General features: G+C 50.8%; 1 protein-coding gene across 13 annotated transcripts in view; it reads right to left on the bottom strand.

Moving 5' to 3' along the window:
• TNS1 (tensin 1) overlaps positions 1-20,503 on the bottom strand; it is a 217,054-nt gene that overhangs the window by 122,643 nt on the left and 73,908 nt on the right. The window contains exon 1 of one of the 13 annotated variants that reach the window (XM_084778300.1): positions 3,887-4,093. The exons of 11 other annotated variants lie outside the window; for them this stretch is intronic. Coding sequence is in view for 1 of the 2 variants with exons in the window: in XM_084778296.1 (XP_084634422.1) it covers positions 2,020-2,091 (72 nt within the window). In the remaining variant the exon portion in view is untranslated. Of the gene's footprint in view, positions 1-2,019; positions 2,213-3,886; positions 4,094-20,503 lie in introns of those variants that run through there. One more of the 13 variants, XM_084778296.1, reaches the window with a different exon arrangement.

The following is a 20,503-nucleotide window of genomic DNA, read 5'->3' as shown; positions in this document are numbered from 1 at the left end:
CAAAGGCATCCACTGAACAGGCAGGGAGCACCAGTGCTGACAGGTGACAGACAGGTGAGAGGCAGCAACACTTGAGGCAAAAGAGGCCCATGTTCACTTCAAGAGAAGGCGAGGAAGGCCCCTGGAGGAAGCTCCCAGTGGCAGCGAGAGGAGAGTTCACAGAGGCCCTTCTGTGGCCCTCATCTGGTCTGGTTGGATCCCTGGAGCCACTGTTCTGCACCAGTCCCTGGCCTACCCCATGCTAGGGCCTGAGCTGTAGGCTCAAAGCCCTAAAAAGGCAGGGAACACACAGCCTGTCCTGCAGGAGCCCTACAGGAGGAAGCTGTCCGGGGGACTAACCCGGTCCCCTCTCATCACAGTTCCAGCTCCCCCAAGGTGAGGACAAGGAGGGAGACAGCCAAGAGCACCAACCTAAGCAGAGAACCAGCTGCCCTAAGGACTCCAGCTGCCAGCACAGGGTGTCCATGGAGGCAACCCAGGCTGTGAGGCTGGCATCCTTGCCACCCCCACCATTCCTTTCCCAGCTGGCTTATGCCCACACCTCTACATGCCTAATAGCTCTGGAAAGCTAAAAGCCAGCCAGCCAGCCAGGGATCCGTGGAGCCAGAAGCCTCAGGGGATAATGCTGGGGACAAAGTAGAGGCCTGTCCCTCCCCAGTGTCTAAAAACATCCTCCCCGCTCCAGCCGGTAGTCATGATCTGTTGATTTGTTTTGTTGTTTGTTGTTTGTTTTTGTTTCTGTTAGGGGCATGGGGGCTCCACCTGTCTTCTGGCAATTTTCTATCCTTCATCGTAAAAACCTCAGTTTCCCTTCCTAGGGTGAAGGAAACTTAAGTGAGAGGCAACAGTGGACCAGCTGCTCAGTGGACGCCTCCACTCGGCCCTCACATCCCTTCCCTGCTGTCCCTCATCACTGGGTTCCTTTCATCCATAATGGGAAGTGCTCTGATTAAGAAGCCTCCCCTATCTCCTGGCTGTAGACAAGGGATACAAGGTAGACAATGAGAAGAACTTCCTCTTCAGAAAAAGCCAGACGAGTGAGAGGTGCTGCCCTGACTGGAGGCAGAAGACCCCCGCTCCAGGATTAGGAGGAGCACAGGGGCCACAGGCAAGCCACAGAATTGCCGGTGGGGCTAGGCACGCTGAGCCAGAAAGGATGGCGTCCAGGGAGGGTCCTAAACTCCAGGGAGGCAGGCCACAGAGACTCTGCTTCCTTACAAGAAGAACCCCACAACCCTGAGTTTGAGGAAGTATCCCCCCCCACACACACACACACACATTGCCTCTCTTTCCCAGAGAAAACAGGTTTGAGGAGGCCACAGGGAGGTCACCTGTCCCTCTCCTACCCGTCCAGAGAGGCCCTTGAGAACAAATGCCCTTGGCGTGTTCCCACCACCACCACCTCAACCACCACACACTGGTTATTGCACAAGCCATTTAGTGAAGCCTTCACAAGCCTGAAGTATTTGTAAAGAGGGAAACTGAGGCCCGCCCCTGCTCCTGAGTCTCAGAGTCTGGCATCTCTGCCCACCAACCTCAACAGCTGAGAAAGCTACTCTGCACTACTCAGGGCAGGGACTCAGAATATCCAACATGGAAACCACTCCTTGTCCTCGGACCTGTGACACATGCCATCCCCACCCCTTTATACCCTGTGTCATACGGCCATGGGGGTGGGGGTGGGGGGGTGCGGCAATCCAGCCTTTGAGGAGTTAACCACGGGGCCAAGCAGAGTGGCCAAGAGGAAGCACTTCACAACAGCAGGGCAGGAAGCAGCTGGGGCAGACCTGTTGGGCAGTCAGCTGTGGGTGCCAGGGAGAGGCACATGTAAGGGCTCTCTATCCCCCCAGTGCAGGCAGGGAGGGTGACCCTGTGAGTCCCCACCCACGCCCCAAGCCTGAAGCCACAGCTCTGACCCCCCCCCATTCGAAACCCCTATTCCAGAGCCAGAGAATTCCCCAACTCTAAGACTCCCAGGACCTCAACATCCCCAGAGACCTTAAAGGTCATCTTTCTCACCACATCTCCGCACAGGAATCTTTCCACAGCATCCAGCTTGTCCAAACTGCCGCCTTGGGACAGGCCACTCATTACCTTACATGAAAGCCCACCCTCTCGCCGACCAGCAAGAACTGCTGGGAGCTCCTGGTTAAACCCTCCTTCTCCTAAGACAAGTCTCCATCACAGCCAATCCTCTCTTGCTCCCTGAAAGCAGTCTGTCAGTGCTGGGTGCACCCAGAACAGCAGCTTCCTCCCTGGTCTCCCAGGCACCTTCATCCCAGCCCACTCCTTCTGGCTCGCCACATTGAGGTCTTCTCCAGGGCTCCAAGGGAGGCAAGTAAGGAAGTATGTGGGGAAGGCTAGGAAAAGAGGGCCAGAAGTTCAAGGCCAGGACCAGGGGAATCTGAAACTTTCCTAGGCGGTCTCCTACATTACCCAAGAATCCTCAATTTCAGATCAAAGTCCTTCCCTTCCCTCCCTCTCATATACCCTGCCCCACCCCTCCTCTCAACCCCATCTCCATTGTCCTTGTTGGGAACCCAGTGTTGGCACCCTGGAGGGTTCTCCCACCCTGATTTGGGCAAGGGGGGGGGGGGTTGGAGCTAAGGGTCCTCAAGCTGTAGTAAGCTTTGAGTCTTGGGGGAGAACTAGGGTCTGAGAGACACGAACTGCCGCCAGCTGGCAAGGGCGGGAGGTACTGGAGGCCAAGTCTGAGCCACAATGGTCCCCACCCCACCTCCAGGCAGCTTCAGGAAGGGGAAAGGGCCCTCCCCGCCCCCACTTCTGCTAGCCACACAGAAGGGCTTCCAAGAGAGAAGCCCCCATCCTCAAACATAGGAACCCTACTTTCCAGCTATCCCTTCTGTTCCCACAACTGCCTTCCTGACCCCATGATCCTAGAAACTTCCCCCAACTAGTACCCACCCTGTCCCCTAATTCTTTGCCACACCTCTACTGAAAGCCCAGCCCAAGATCCCTTCCCTGTTCCCCCCCCAAACACCCCTTTCAGCTTCCTCTACTAGGGCAGAGGCCAGCCTAAAACATCTGGACAGGCAATATTGGCTTTGGTCCTGAAGGTTAGCTCTGGGTGGCTTCTCCAAGCTTGGCAAGGGGTAGCCAGCAGGGGACCAGTGTAGGGGGACCCTGTCTGTTCATTAACCACCTGGATTAGACATTTCTGCCTAGAGGGGTGAGGAAGGAATGAGCCTACTGGCTGGGGGAGGGGCGAGGGGCACACATGCTAGGTAGTGAGTGCCCATGGCAAGAGGGCACGGGGACCCACGTACTGGTGGGAGGGCAAGTGTCGTTAGAGCTTTTGACTTTAACCCTTGCAGCCAGCCTCTCTCCTGAAGGGCTGCACATATCTTGAGGACAGAGAGACAGAGACCAACCTCAAAGAGAGGAAGGTATCCCAAAAGAAGTTCCAGCCACTGACAGAGGAAAGACTCATGCCTTCTCACGGTCTTCTGCCTACTGAGCCCTGCAATGCCACTGAAGCCTGCAATGGGGAAGAAGTGAGCAGAAGAGACCCTCTCCTCTGCCCCCTTGCCTCTGGTGGTCAACGCCCCTCTCCACTCCCTGTTGTATAAAGCTTTGCTAACACCAGCAACTTAGCAGCAGCACACAAAACTCTTCCTGGAGCTGGCTCAGCGCTTGCAGGGACAAGCCGCGCCCCAAACATCCCTGGCAGACCTCGGGAACCTCTGACAGGAGTCCGGGTGACAAGTTGACTAGCTTAGCCTAGAAGTGTGTCAGGGGAGGGACTGACCTCATCTTCTCCAAGTTTAGGACCAGAGCATGGTCCAAACATCAGTGCTCTTAGACTGCTGGGCTGTATCCCCTGCACTCTTGCACAATCATACACTCACAGACCGCACCCGCTCACCTTTCCAAACGAGGAGCCACTGGGTGGCAGGCCAGGGCGGTGGGCAGAGGCAGAGCTGGTGGCTGGGCTGGCAGGAAGCTGGTGGCTCCCAGGGAGGCAGCGGCGGCAGCGGTGAGTGTGCTGGCCCAACAAGCAAGGGTAGCTGAGCCGAGCCGGGTCCTAAGGCCGCTGCTACAAGCGAATGAGCGCGCCCAGGGCGCTGCCGGCTCCCTCCCAGGCGGGCAGCCTGGGGCACCGCCTCCTTCCCGGAGTCAGCGCTCGCCCCCCACCGCCGCCTCCTTTAACCCCTGCTAAGCTCCGCTGCACAGACTGTGTTCCACCAGGCCCGCACCATGGTGCACTTAGGCAAGACAGCTCTCCAGCAGCTTCCTGGGGAACAGGCCAGAGGGCTTGGGGGACAGAGGTGGGAAGGGACACATAAGAGCCTATAGGAAAGATAGAACTGTCGGATCACTGCCACAGGGTTGCTGAGTGGGGGTAGCGGTGCTGGTGCTGGCGGTGCTGCTGCTGGTGCTGGTGTTGGTGTTGCTGCTGCTGCTGCTGCTGCTGCTGATGATGATGATGATGATGATGATGATGATGGAAGATACAGAAGAACAAGCTGCAATTCCAACACACTTGGATACCAACTACCTGCCATCTCCCTTCTGAACCTGATTTTTCCTTGGCTGTCAAATGTGATATGATAATCCCTGTTTTTTTTTTCCTGAGTTAAGATGTATGTTCAAAACTCAGTGGAGTTCCAGTGCACAAAAGGCATACTTCCATTCTCTTTAAAATGCACCCAAAAGAGGTTGGAGAGATGGCTCAGCAGTTAAAAGCACTGTCTTCCGAGGTTCAATTCCCAGCAATCACATGGCAGCTCATAGCCATCTGTAATGCGATCTGTTGCCCTCTTCTGGTGTGCAGGCATACATACAGGCAGAACATTGTATATGTAATTTTTAAAAAATGTATTCCAAAAGCTGGGCACGGCGGTGCACTCCTTTAATCCTAGCACTCAGGGAGGCAGAGGCAAGTAGACCTCTATGAGTTCGAGGCCAGTCTGGTCTACAAAGTGAGTCCAGGACAGCCAAAGCTACACAGAGAAGGCCTGTCTGGGGGTGGGGGGTTGGGGGGAATACATCCAAAAAAAGTAGGATGGTGGACATGTCCTACAATCATACCTGTACCCTGGGTACTGTTTTCATGCCTCCTATGGACACCAAAACTGTGGCCAATCAGATCCCTTAAGTTTGCACCACTGAGCCTATGCACAGCATCTTTTATGGTTGATTTACAGATAGGATCTCAGATAGGCCAGGCTGGGCTGGAGTAGCTGTGCAACTAAGTAAGACCTTGATCTTCAAATTCCCCTGCCTCTACCTTCCAAGGGCTAGAATTATAAGCATGGGCCACCCATGGTCAGTTTTATGTGGTGCTGGGGATTGAAACCAGTACCTCCTGCATGCTAGGCAAGCTCTATCCCACCTAAGCCACATCCCTAGCCGCCCCGCTCCCCCCTCCCCTCTAGAAAACTTGTAAAACCTAGGACCCTATAAACGCTCTCTGTAAGTAGTAGTTGTGCTGGGCTGTTTAAGGACGAATGACACCAGTATAACGTCTGTACTTGTTCAGGGCACTCACAAGTTCCTTCCCAAATATTTTCAATCAGCAGCTATTGACTCTGTGGAGAAGAGCCCACCAGTTTGGAGGGGCTAATTATATACCAAAACATTTGCTGAATCTAGGGAGCCCACCACACAACCAGTATAACTTTCTGTGTCTATGGAGTATGTTTATAATGAAGAAGAAAGCACTTGAAAAGTTTGGGTCACCATAAAAATGATAGAAGCAGACTCATGAAAATGTTATGGATGGAGCTTTCTATGTAGACTAGGTTGGCCTTAACTCACAGGCCCCTGCTCCTGTCCTTGCCCCACCCCAAGTGCTAGGGACAGCTAGCTTTAGTTGTCAATTTGACATAATCTAAAACAACCAGGAAAAGATCCTCAGGGAGGGTTGTCTACATGGGGTTGGCCTGTAAGCATATCTGTGTGTGGTTTTTTTTTGGGGGGGGGAGGGGTTCTATTTAACTTCATTCATGTGGGAAGATCCAGATTACTGTGGGCATCACCATTCCCTAGGCAGGAGTTCCTGACTTGAATAAGAATGGCGAAATTAATGGAGTGAGCGCAAGCAAGCAGGCATGCAAGGATACATGCATATTTTCCCTCTCTGCTCTTGACTATGCACGTGATATGACCAGCTGTTTGAAGTTCCTGCCTCCATCCCATACATACACACATAACCCCCAGGGACGGACTCCTCTTTCTCCCTTGGGTTGGCTTTTCTTAAGTATTTTTCTTTTCTTTCTTAATTTATTTGCTTATTTATTATGTATACAGTGTCTGCCCGCCTGTGTTTCTGGACACCAGAAGAGGGCACCAGATGTCATTATAGATGGCTGTGAGGCACCATGTGGTTGCTGGGAATTGAACTTAGGACCTTTGGAAGAGCAGCCAGTGCTCTTAACCTCTGAGCCATCTCTCCAGCCCTCTTAGGGTATTTTTCATTTCATAATAGAAGAAATAAAACTAGGACAGAAGGACGCAGTCATCTGCCACAACCCCCACTATGTGCCAGACATCTAAAGAGCCCTCTGCCTTCATTCACCTTGTTATCACAGCTGAGGACAAGAGCCTGAAGTAGCTAGGCAACAGAAGCTGTCAGAGGATAAGCAGGACAGGCCATGTCAGGAAGGAACCTGACATGCTGACCCTGGTCCCAAGCCCTCCAAGGTGTGTGTGAAAGGTCCACGCCTTCCCCATCTGAGCTAGGCACCCACATCCCAGAGCCCCAGTCTCCTCTGATGTGCGTAAATTTACATCCAAAGGACTCTGTGATGGTTTTATTCATCCAGCTGAATCCCACCCAACCCATCCCCTCCTGTCCCCACTTCAGTTCACACCTGGACTAGGATAGCAGGAGCCACCCGAAGGGAGGGACAAGACTTCAGTCCACCTGAAGTCAGAGCCACAAGGACCAACCAGTACCCCAGTAATAATAAAACCTCTTGGGAACAGAGGAGAAGGGATGCCTCCTCAAGAACTTATATGGGAAGGGCAGAGAGAGGCAACATCACCTTTCCCCTATCCCCTCTCTCCTCCTTCTTCCAGGGGAGAAAAAAAAAAAACTTCCCCATGACTGCCCAGATAGAAAGAGTTCAAATCCCCATACTGCCAAGCCTAGCATCTCAAAACTCACAACCTTGACAGTGGCCTCAACTCCTCAGTATGTATGTGTGTGTGTATACATACATACATACATACATACATACATACATACATACACACACACACACACACACACACACACACACACACGCATACACCGCCCAGGGATGACAAACAAATGATAAACTTTATGGGGATGCTGGCTGAATCTCATCCTCAGCCCCATACCAACTCTGGGTCACCTCGGCCTGCCTACTTCCTATCTTTCTACTAGACTAGGGTCCCCCCTGGAGCTTGGGCAGCCCTATCCAGTTAAGCAGTTAGCAGATACCATGTTAATCCCAGCTCTGTCTCCTCTTTTCCTGGGTAATCAGCATACACGTGGGACCCAGTCTTACTTTCAGGTCCCAGAAGCTTCTGTCTCCTCCTTTACACCCACACCACAGTCCCCCAACTGACATAAAATAGTCACTGCTGTCCCAGCCACAAGTGTGATCCCTGCTCTCCCTCAGGTAGTTCCAGGAACTCTGAGAAACAGTCCCAATGCCCCGCCCCTTCCCTCTCTCTCTCTCTCTCTCTCTCTCTCTCTCTCTCTCTCTCTCTCTCTCTCCATCTTTCAGCTTTGACTTCCATGCCTTTCTCATCCAGCTGCTTCTTTGTCTCCCTGCTAGCATTCAAACCCCACTGGGCTTACCACCTTCTCCTCCATCAATGGCATGGCTTTGATGCGAACGCCATGACAAGACCCCTTCCTTCTGGCTGAGAGCTAGGCAGCGATGCCAAACTTTAGCAGGTAGGCTGCTTGTGATCTTTAAGTGCAGTTTCTTTTGTAGGTTGTTGTTTGTTTTTGGAGACAGGGTCCCATAAGCACAAGCTGGCTTCAAGCTTGCTCTGTAGCCAGAGACGACCATCAACTTCTGATCCTTCTCTCTCCACCTCTGGAACATGGGAATTCCAGGTGTGTGCCACCCTCTGTGGTTTCCTCAGTGCTGGTGACCACTCCCAAGTAAGCCTTCATTTAAACGCACGGTAGTCGAGCACTCAATTAACTGAGCTGCATTCTGCCCCTTCACTGCAGGGTCTATGCTCACTCATTTAGGAATCTTGCCATTCTGAATTCTGAACAGGACCCTCTTTGAGAACCAGGAGAGGATTAAGTACTCACCTTCATGGTGGCCCTTCAGTGGCCTTCTCCTGGTCCTATGGGCTCTGTCTGTCATCTGGCCCCACCTAATTGTAGGAATTACTTTCAAACCTTTATCAGGAAAAGAGTGCCTAGGATGACAGCAGTAAGATGGCGGCAGATGGGGGGGGGGCAGCTCAAAGGAAGAAGGTGACACACCAAAGGCTGTCAGGGAACAGTAGCATCAGCAGTGAGTGGCATCCTAAGAGGCAGCCATGGGGCTGGAGAGTGAAGTAGGTGACTGGCAGGGACATCAGCACACATGGGACCTCTAGGGACACTGTGAGCAGCTGCTCTTGTGCCTCCCCACATCTGCACTCCTGTGACTAGAGGGAATGCAAGGTGCTTAGGAGAAGCCGGGTGGTGGTAGCACACCCCTTTAAACCCAGCACTGGGGAGGCAGAGGCAGTTGAATCTCTGAGTCCGAGAATAGCCTCCTCTACAGAACAAGTTCCAGGACAGACAGGGCTACACAAAGAAACCTTGTCTCAAAAAACAAAAACAAAAACAAAAACAAAAACTAAGCAGGGCCTCCTCTGGACCCTCCACACTTGTTCCTGTACCTCCCAGATGTTGAGTGAGGAAAGGCCAATTTGTATATTTCCTTTGCTTTATCTACTTTATCCAGCACTCAGTTCAAGCACAGTACAGTCTCAGTGAATGTGAAATGAGCGAGTGAGTGAGTGAGTGAATGAATGAATGAATGAATGAATGGACGAATGAACGAATGATGGCGAGATGGCCTGATGGATGGTTGGCTAATAAATGGGCAAAGGGGACACTTGAAACCCCTAAGTGTTGCATAGCACTCCAACAAGGTCCATAGGCAACCGTTTATCTCTAAAGCTGCACAATCACAGAAGAAGCGAGTCTGTGGGGATATGGGAAGCATCACCGTGATAAACGGAGGCCTCAGACACCTCTTGCCCTCCCCCGGGTCTGCAGCTGCCCAAGGGCTCCTCTGAAATGCCGCCCTCCTCCAGCTATGCTCAGAAGCCCTTGCAGGTTTCTCTCTCTACCTCTGCCCAACAGCAACCCTTCTTTCCCAGCCTTCCTGCTTCCACACCTGGGTAGAACCTTGAACTTGGAGTCCCTAGCAACCATACCAGGGAAGGTGGAGGACTTGTGAGAAAAAGTTGGCCTTCTTCCTAATTTTCATCCCATCATAATGGCACTTTCTGAAAAAGTGCTCCCTTCCCCTCCCATCCTCCCCCATTGCTTCTCCAAACTGCCTAGGCTTTCCTTGCCTCCCCTCCTCCGGGCCCTGACTACCAAGGTTCCCAGGGTTTCCCAGCCCCCTTCGAGCCAGCCATGCCCTTTCCCTCCTCCCTCCCTCGCATCCCCAAGCCTGGATTGCACATCTGGTTCCAGTTGTGGTTGGTCCATTCAGGGGCAGGCCTGGAGGTTTCTCATAAAACTGAGTAATAACCAGTGTTGGAGCCCCGTGGAGTTGGGGGGAAGGGAAAGCAAGAGGTTAAGTGTGAGGGTGGGAGACTGGGATGACAGTGGAGGTAAGGAGCCAGACCCCAGAAAGGAGCTGGCAGTGCCTGGCACCTAGCAGGGCCCACGGGTTGCCTGTTGGCTGAAGACAGGCCATAAAGACATATGAAAGCAAAAAAGAAAAGAAAAGAAAGAAAGCGGAGGGGGGAGAGCTGGGAGCTGAGAGAGGGGTACAAAGAGGGAGTGACAGAGAGCCAGGGACAGAGCTGTGGGTGGAGCAACAGAAAAGCCATTGAGAAGGGCAGGGAGAAATGAATGGCCCGTGTCAGACCAGGTGCTGAAACAAGCACTTCATTTGGAAGAAGTGGGGACAGGGAGTACAGACCATGCAGGGGGGGTGGGGGTGGGGGACACAAAGGACACAAGGAGCAAAGAAAGTGCAAGGACAGAGAAGAGATGGGACACAGATGAGTCAAGACCTATTGTGATGCATGCAGTGTCCTGGCTTCACAGCCCCAGATCCACAATGGTGGGTCATCCCAGAACCGGCTGCACTTTAATCAGCATCTAGCGACTGTCTACAAGGAGTCTTTCCCCAACGCCACACACATGCCATGAATTTCTATGAGTGCCCCAGGGAATTCTGAGACATGGCTAGGATCCTGTCTGGCCTTAGACCTGAGCTCAGAGCCCTTTTGTAGGATCAGCCAGCAGCTGAACATAGTCCTGTCACAACAGAGCACAACTGGGAACTCTGGAGGGTACCTGGTCTATGACCCCCCACACACCCACACCCTCAAGATCACATCAAATGCCCCTATAGGAAAGAGAACCACCAAAATCTTTCCATGATGGGGAAGTCACCCATTTTAGCACCTGAGCCCTACTCTCTCCTCCATCTCGGCCCCAGAGGGAGGGCACACTTGAGTATAAGTCTTCTTCCCTCAAGGGACAAGGGGCTCTAGGCTCTGGCTTATGAAACACTCAAGCTGGCTGCAAGCCAGACCCCAGGATCACCCGCCACAGCAGTCACTGTCTGTGCATTTGAGCTGTGCCCCTCCCTCTACAGCTAAGAATAAGTCTGGACTGTCCTCCAGGAGGCTTTATTCAGTGTTACCCCTGAGAGACCTCTTGCCAGGGTCCCTTCAGAGATAACCCCTGAAGTCACATCTATACCACTGTCCCTAGGAGTCTCTTTCTTCTTCCCTTTCAGATGTTGAATTTCTACTTATTTGTGCCTTAGGGGCAGCACCCGGCTGTATTTGCATCTTATTTACATATATTTGCATCACCTATAGGAATCACAGAATTACACTTGGGGGATGCAAATGCTTTCCTAGTCTCTGGTGACTGGACAGCATCGGCAGAAGATGCCCTGGGAAGTAGCCTGTTCACTGTTTTTCCCCAAATACACACATGGGATGTCCCTCTCTTAAGCCTGCCTCAGTTTCCAGCCAGGAAAAGCACTTGGATCCAGCAGCTTCAGGACCCAGGGTAAGTGAAGACTCTACCTCCTAGCTTCAGCCTCCTCACCCAGCCTCTCTGATGGCCTCCAAGGCTCCCTGAATGCTCTTGGGAGCACATTTCTAAGCAGATACTAGTCGTTGGCAGAAGTCACAGCACATAACCCTCCACTCTCACCCCACCTTCCCACCCTGTACCCCCATCTCCCCTGAGAAACTCAGCTTTAAAGCAGGGAGGTCCCAGGGGCCTCCCTATCTCTAGGGCAGGAATCCTCATAGGCAACCCCTCTCCCTCCTAGCCTGCCTTTCCAGCAAAGTCTCTTGCCTGAATCTGGATCCCTCAAGGGAGCCTAAGACCCCTCCCTCACACGACCACACCATCCCAGAGCCATAGTCTAAGGAACCCAGACTACACGAGTAGAGGTTCCCAGCCCCAGAAAAGTGTTGGCAGAATCTTAGTGACAAGCTTGGAGATGGAAAGCCTAGTGGATTCCGAGCCAGCAAAGGGGCGCTGATTAATAGATCAATGTCAGCTTCCTGACTTGCCAAAGGGCTCTGTCCTCTGCCTCAGCTTGTTCAACATACTTATCAGTAATGAGACTGAGGTGTGGGAGGGACACACAAGGGGTGGGGTAAGAAAAGAGCTAAAGACACTGAACTGAATTTAAAAACTAAACTGACTTTACACATGGGCCAGAACTAGTAAGAGAATTTTTCTCTTGGACTACCGTCCTCAACAATGGCTCAAAATTAAAAACAAACACTAATAATAATTCATTCCAGGAACATTCAACAATTTACGGCAAAAAGAAGTTCAATTTTGTTCATTGTAGGATATGACTGTCCTCAAAAGATGCCAGTACTTTTGAGTGCCTTTGGAGAAATACAGAGTTTAGAACCAAGGAGATGAAGATTCCATACTATTCCCTGTTGATCAGACGCTAGCAAAAATATCAGGGTCTCCTTTATGCCCTATACCAGAGCATATCCAGAGGACATCAGTGATTCTAATAAATATCTGCTGGATGAGAGCACAAGGACCACTCTTTTATTTTAGATGACAAAGAAAAGATAAAGGCATATAATCAAATATATGACAATAGCTTTGGGAAAGTGAGGCAGGGAGGTCTCCACCTCCTACCGCCTCCTGTCTCTGCCCAATATCTGTGAACCCCTGGGAACTTGGACCCATTCCCGGTCCCTATTGACTGCCCAAGAGACAGAAAAATCTAGGAGCAGCTACTATGAAGGGGACAGTCTTGTTCATGGCCAGGCCTGTGGGCAGAGAGTGGCCTCTAGGGAGTGTGCTGGCCGCACCACAAACTGACCTTTGTACAGGCTGGCTGTTGGGCAAAAGAGAGGGGAGGTGGTCCAGATGGTGGCTGAGCACTTGGCTGGCACATGCCGTCCCAAGCAAGCCATTGCATTAGCCAACTGGCCTCTCACCTTCAGGGTGTCCACTGGTCCATTCTCAATAGCCCTGTGGGAACTTCCCCAGATGGATACCTTCAACCAAAGTCTGAGGTTACCCACTGGCCCCAGCCCAAGACCTCGGTCACTCTCCCTCTTCCTCTCTTTCCTGTTCTTCTCTGGAGATCTGCATAGCCTTTACCATTCTCACTCTCATGCATTAACCTCCTTCCCCCGCATCCCACCCTTCTTGTCTCAAAAATTACCCTCATCCCTCCGGGGTTCTACTCAAGACCTTGCTCTAGGCTGGAGGTCCAAAGCTGCTGCAGGTCTTGATAAGATCTCACATTTAGGGCTGGGGAAGAGCTGGAGATTTCCCTCCTGGGGACTTTGTCTGGGTCTACCCTAGACAAAACAATAGTCATTTTCCTCCTAGAACTAGGATGCCAGCCCTCCTGACATGGAAGATTCAGGGAGACCTAGCCCTGGCCTGGCACTGGAGGGCAGAGCCCAGGCTTGGATATTGCACGGACTGCCTCTAAACTCTACAGCCTACCTACCTATTTAGGAACTATGTTATTCAACAGCTCTGAGCACTGAGGGCATGGTCTGGGGTGAAGCAGTCCTCTCCTTTCACGGACACTATCATCACCCTCATTCTGGAACCATGCCTCCTCTAGCTAGCTACATAATCTATCAATCATATATCAATCTATGATGTGTCCATCATCTATGTATCTATTTATCTATCATCTGTCCATCATCTGTGTATCTATTTATAATCTATGTAACTATCTATAATCTAGCTATCACCTATGTATCTATCTATAATCTACCTATTATTTATGTATCTATCTGCCTATCTATCTATCATTTATGTATCTATCATCTATCTATATATCTAGCTATTTATCATCTATGTATCTATCTATTATATATATATATATATATATATATATATATATATATATATATATCAGTAATCTATTTATCTTTCTCTTTGACCCTGTCTAACGACTGCTTAAATGTACCAAGTGCTTTTCAGATGTCTGACTTCACAGCTATTCATTCATTTTAAGCCTCTCAACAGCCCTACGGGCACAACAGTAACTGGCTATCCAATGCTTGAGCGGCTGGAACAGGAGGCTCATGAATCTGAAGCCAAGCTAGGTTACGTAGTGAGACCCAGCAACACTATTAAAGTGGCAGGGACCTCAGGGACTGTCTGGTGCATATCTTGTCTACTGTAGGACCATCCTTGACCCAACAGAAACTCATTCTCTGCTTGCCCACAGCATCCTCCCTGCCTAACATGGCTCCCCATGGATACAACCTGCCTTCTGAAGTCCTTGCTCTGCTCCAGAGTACCAAAATCCCTGTAAAGCTTCACAAGAAACTACACCTAAGTGCATACATGCACATTGTCTCCAAGGAGAGTTTCTCTGCAGGCAGGGCATCCCCACTCAGCTTTCTTAATTTCTCAATCTTCCCACGCTCCCATGCTCAACTATCCCTCTGGTTTTAATCTGTTCAAGTTGTTCATTCATTCATCCATCCATTCATCACAGGCTCTGAGAGTTACTTGTGGAAAGTCAGGCCACCAAGCAAAGTCAAAAAGAGCCACTATCCTCAAGGCATACTGTCCTCAAGATCATAAACGTGGGAGACAGACACACAGAAGCAAGCTACACACTTTAGCACAAATGGTGGAAAGGGAAAAGGTGCCTTTAGTGGAGGAGTTCCCTAATATCTAGAATATCTAATATCTAACATCTAGAAGCCTCTTGACCTGTCTACTTATATACTTACCACAGACAGAAGCTTGTATGAGCCAACTCATGCCTTAGTCTGACTCCCTCACCTGATGTGGACACTGCCCTGAGCTCACCATGCACAGCTGGGGGACTCACTTAGAGCTGAAACCACTTACCCAAAGTCAGTAACTAGGACATGCCAACCAGGTAGTGGAGGTAAGACTTGACCTCCAAGACCAAACTCTCAGTTTGGCACTATATAATCTCTAAAGGTGTCAGAAGGAGCATTAAGACATACTTCCCATACTAATTCCTATTGTACACAGTCATGTTCACATGCACACATATACACATACACACAGGCTTGCACATGCACGTACACACAGTAAGCTGTGGCAATGGCCAAACTGCAGACTTTCAGCTTGTTCTTCTACATGGATGAGTTGATATCACCTTCAGACAATTGACATTTACTCTAGTGGACTTAAAGGGGGCAGGAAGGTGGATGAGATAGTGAGCAAGTGCCTCCTCCCTACGGGTTGGAATATGGCTTGGAATAATTGCTTGGAATATGGCTCTTCATGTCACCAATAAGACCAAAGATGGGGAAATAGGGTCCTCAAGTCCCCAAGCCCTAGAAGATGTTCATCAAGTTCACCCCAAGGCCACTCAATCAGAATTCAAGCCAACCCTACTCATGTCAGAGGAAGTTGAAATTGAGGCCCAGAGAATATGAGTAAATCCTAGGGGACCCCAGGAAAGAGCTCTCTGGAGCTTTAATCTGGAACAGACTGGGGCCTCTGCAATCCATCAGCCCAAGGATGAGGAGGTGTTGTCCCCACCTGTAATGGAAGCAGGAGCCTCAAAATCAACTCATAGACCCAGGGTGGATAAAGGATGCTGGGCCCAGGATCAGCACATTCCTGCTTTTTTTCAAGAGAACCAGAGTTCAACTGGGCAGGAGAGGCAACGGGGCAACAGCTGGAGCCCCTCCTCTGGGTGCTCCTCCCCAGGGACCCTGTGGGTGATTGTTTCTTGGAACATTGTGTTCAGGCTGTGAGTCTTGGCTGGAGTCGTCTCCCCTGGCATGTCTCCAGCTGCCTGTTTAATAATGTACAGCCAACCAGCCATTAACTGCACATTTAAAAAAAAAAAAAAGTCAGTGGTTGTTTTTGTTGGTTTGGTTGAGGGGAGGTATTTTGTTTTTGTTTTGTTTTACCCCTTCTTCTGAGTAGTTAGTAGTAATTGTGAAAAACGTGTTTCTGAGGAAGGGCTGACCTCCAGGCCCGCTGCAGACCTCACGTGCCTCAGCCCTCCCCGACCACTAAGCCTAGGCGCCAGAGTGCCTGCTCCACCTCTACTACGCTGGTGACACCTTGACCTGCTCTCTGGAGACAAAATGTGGGACATTCTGGCAGAGCTGAGGCAGGACAGAGGAGTTGGACTCTGAGGGACACCCAGTGCTTCCAAGGAATCTCAGAACTGTCTGATCAGAGTTGAGAGCAGAAGGCAGGAGCTGGCAGGCCCTCCAGGTGTGAAAAGCTGGAGGACCAGGTTCTTGTGGCCTGGCCTGGGGTGGGGGGGAGGTCAGGGATACTGGGGTCTCCTCCTTGGTTCTTCTCCTGAGCACCAGGCCTGTTCTCTATTTGAGTTGTGACCACAGTGGATGCAGAGCTAGAAGCGGGACAGAGCCAGAGCCAAAGCTTTGGGGGAAGCAGTGTGCTACACAAGAAGGTTCTAGGCTTGTTGCAGCCTAGGAAAGCCTGCCAAGCTCTTCTTACTTCCCCAGGCTAGGAAGGTGCTGCTACCCTGTAACCTGAGCAGCGTTGTGCAGCATGATGTGCAGCATCCGGGAGTAAAGCCAGGTTCTTGTAGCTCTTCTCTGGTCCCTTACAACCCTTGGCCACCATACCTCATCTCTATGCTGAACTTTTCTCTCCTTGCTATAAGCAGAGTGTCCTTTACCCTGCCCAGGAATCTCAGTCAGGAAGTAAAAGTCAGTGGTGATGCAGGTGTTGGAGTGGTGACAGAAGTGGTGGTGATAATGGGGATGGGGATGGAAATGGTGGAGATAGAGGTGGTGGTGATGATGGAGATATAAGAGGTAGTGGTGATGACAGAGGTGCTGGTGATGGAGATGGAGGTCGTGCTGGAGATGGTGGAGATGGGTGTAATGAAGATGAAGATGGTGGAGATGGAATTGGTGATAGAGGTGGCAGAGATGGAAGTGGTGATGGAGATGGAGATGCTGGAGATGGAGGTAGTAATGGAGGTGGAGGTGATGATGGAGATGAAGGTGGTGGTAGAGGTGGGGACAGAGGTTCTGGTGATGGAGATGAAAGTGGTAATGGGGATGGAGGTGGTAATGGAGATGGTGGAGATGGGGGTGGTAACGGAGATGGTGGAGATGGAGGTTGTCATGGAGATGGTGGAGATGAAGGTGGTAATAGAGATGGTGGGGATGAAGGTTGTCATGGAAATGATGGAGATGGAGGTGGTAATGGAGATGGTGGAAATGGAGGTGGTGATGGTGATGGAGATAAGTTGGTGATATAAGTGGTAGTGGTGGTGACAGAAATGGTGGTGATGGTGGTACTGTGGCATCATTCTGAAGTTTTGAATGTGTCCCACTTTCTAGAGTTTTCCCACTCAGTCTAACAAGTAGGAACTGTGACCATCACCACAATACAGAGGAGGAAAGTGAGCATGAGCAGGTGAATTCACTCAACAATGTCATAAGCTAGTGAGAGACAGAGACAGGCCTCAGAGCAAGGTGACATCGGGGCATCTTTGGGGTGTGTGTGTGTGTGTGTGTGTGTGTGTGTGTGTTTAACTGATGTAGTCTCGTGTAGCCTAGACTAGCCTTAAATCACTTATCTGGCTGAGGATAGTCTTGGACTGCTGATCCAGCCTCTCATCACTACCATATTTTTCGGATTATAAGATGCACCTGACCATAAGACACACTCAGTTTTTAGAGCAGTAAAACAATAAAAACAGTAAAAACAGCAATCGGACCATAAGGCTCACCCTAATCCCCCCCACCACCTTTTGGGGGGAAAAGTCTCATGGTCCGAAAAATACGGTAGGGTTAGGGTCCTATGGAGTTCCCAAATGAAGGACACTCAGCCACAGATACACACACACACACACTCATTGTAGCATGCATGCAAGCATAAGTACCCACATACTACATACATCTCACACATTGAAACTCACATACACACATATCTGCACACAGAGGCATGGTAAACATGCTCACGTACACATAACTACTCACACATAAAGGCCCTCAAAGAGCCACAATGGCAGGCATGCCCCCACAGGCACATGTGCACACAGTCCCACATACACAGGAACCATACACATGTGCAGACCCAGCCTCACACTCCACCCCTGTACACACACTCACGGGCACACAAACATGCCTGAGAGTTTTATGCATGGTGGCTGGCCAGGCACAAGCACCCACAGGCTGTCTGGGCAGGCAGAGTTGGACAGGTGTCCAACATGCCCCCAGGGGGTTATTCCTAGGCAAGAAGGCTGCTGGCTAATAATACCACAGTGCATTCCTGGCCGAGATAAGCAGCCCCAAGCATCCCCGGCACGTTCCAGCCTCGATGTCTCACGCCTGTGGATTCCACCCACCCGCAGTGCTGTCCTGGGGCAGCACAGAAGCTGGCGCCACCGGGACACAGGCACCTTGGCAGGGGCCTGCCAGGAATCCTCTTGGCTTTTCCTTTATCAGGGTTCCTAAGGCTGCCCAGGATCGGTTCCCCTTAGAGGCACACTCATGCAGGAAAGGACAGAAGAGGCCTGTATTCTTGGTGAGGAAAGGGCTATGGGAAGCCAATCTGTCTCCAGCAGTCTACTGGCACCCTATCATTCCACCTCCAGTGGCCAGACAGAGTCTGGGCTCAGGAAGACGATAGGAGCCACTTCCACATGGAGTTAGAATATTTATACCATGGCCTCCTCACCATAGCCTAACGCCGCCATTGTTATTGTAGCTCTTCCTCAGACAGTTAAAGAAGGTACTCAGGCTTTCTCTAGGCCTTCCAACTCCTCAGACTGGCCTCCTCCATGATCTCAAACTTCCCTCCCTCCTGGCCACTTTGATGGACTAGGCAGGTGACAGAAAGCCCTCTTTCTGGTGAAAAACAAAACAAAACTGTTTCTAATAGGCCTAGGAATTGGTGCAGGCCCTTGGGGTGCTAATCAAGTAGCAGCCACCGGGGGCTTGTTTGGGGTGCTTTGGAACTGCCTCAAGGTGAAAGGGTGGTTCCTGGACTACGGCATAGAAGGACGGAACCCTCAGCCCCACCCCATCTCACCTCACAAGCCCCAGAGTCTGAAGGAAACGAGAGCTATGAGGGGCCTCCTCCATCCACGGGAACAAGAGAGATGGGCCCAGACAAAGATCTGAGCTTTGGGGAATGAGGCAGAGTTTAGGGGTGCCATGAGCTACAGTGTCCCAAAGAACACAACGGGAATGGGATGGTGGAGGCACAGAGGCCAACAAGAAAAAAAAAAAATGACAGGCTGCTAAGGATGACAAAGGGACAAGCCAGATCTAAAGCGAGGGAAAGGAGAGAGAGGTATCTCCCTCACCCCTCCCAACCCTTACCCTGTTCGCAGGCTGATCTAAAACCTGTGCATTTTTGTGCATGAACACACACACACACACACACACACACACACACACACAAAGAGAGAGAGAGAGAGAGAGAGAGAGAGACAGACAGACAGACAGACAGACAGACAGACAGAGAGACAGAGACACAGACAGACAGAGACAGACAGACAGACAGAGTCAGAGAGAGAGATACCCAAATACCAAGCATCTGTCTTGGTAACAGAGCTGGTGAGATCTAGCAGCATTCTGATTCTTCTGATAAGGACAGCACAGCCACAGAAGGATGCCAGCTTTATCAAAATTCCCAGGACCCTGGGGGTGGGATGAGGATCTGAGTACTACACTCATGTCTTCAGTTTCCTAAAACATCAGCCATTCTGGTTAGCAGTACTGAGAAGCGATGAGTCCTGAGCAAGGAAAAGAGAGGAAGAAAGCAGGCTGGGGAATCCCCTGGAGGGTGACTTTCCCAGCCCCAAGAGCATCTGTGGTGGGTAAGGAGGATCACGCTGGCTCCCCGGCATGAGAGAAACAGCCAGGCTGGAAGATCAGGACCAGAGGAGCAGGCCACCACGGAAGCACAGCTCAGAGATGGACTTCCCACACCATCCCCCTCTTGGCCAGTCCCATAGCCTGAAAAGCAACAAGCTGTGCTTCTCAGAGCAGACTGACCCATGGCCAGCCCCTCCACCACTGCCCACTGGCCATGCTCCGAGCGAGCCAGCATCCTTACATGGACATCTCGAGGTCTAATGCTCATTGGATGAGCACCCAAAACAGCAGGAGCTTCCCCTCCCTGCAGACTCTCCCCAAGGTGCTGCTCTAACCCCCAAACCTACTCTTCAAGGCAAGCACAATCAAGACCAGCTCAGGAGGCTGCAGGAAGGGGCCAGACATAGGTCCCCAATCGTAACCATTTGAGAGTCTGCAGGGAAGAGGGGGTGGAGGGATGGAGGGAGGCTGGGAGGACAACTAGAAATTAAGGTCCTGTGGGAGAAAGTGATCACACCTCATCAACTGATTGGCAGACCCTTAAAGGCAATAATACAGGTTAGCATCACAGTAGACCTAGGCTCCAACAAGCATCATTTCCAAGCTCTTCTGCTTGACCCAGAGCAACTGAGCGAGACAAGATGCTTTTAAGATAATCAGTGAAAATTGAACACAGACCCTGTAGAAGCTGATCTCAAGAAAGTATTATTAACGATGTTAACTGGGCTAATGGTATTACCGAAATGTTAAAATAAAAGGTCCTTATCTGTTAACAACACACACTGAAGTATTAAAGATGATATCATGTCTGGGGTTTGCTTTAAAAAAACACTCCAACAAAAAGTAAACAAATAAATGTGGGGAAGAGAGGGTATAGGAAGAGGAAAAAAGAAAATACAAAATCAATGGTTGTTAAAGCAGAAAGATCAGAGGTCATTGTAAAATTCTTGTGCATCTGTATATGTTTTAAATCTTCCACTTTAAAAAAAAGGGGGCGCAGCTGGAGAGATGACTTGGAGGTTAAAAG

This window comes from Acomys minous (assembly GCF_964271855.1).
Source record: "Acomys minous genome assembly, chromosome: 4".
NCBI lineage: Eukaryota > Metazoa > Chordata > Mammalia > Rodentia > Muridae > Acomys > Acomys minous.
The sequence above is the reverse complement of the archived record's forward strand: the minus strand, read 5'-3'. Positions and strand labels throughout refer to the sequence as shown.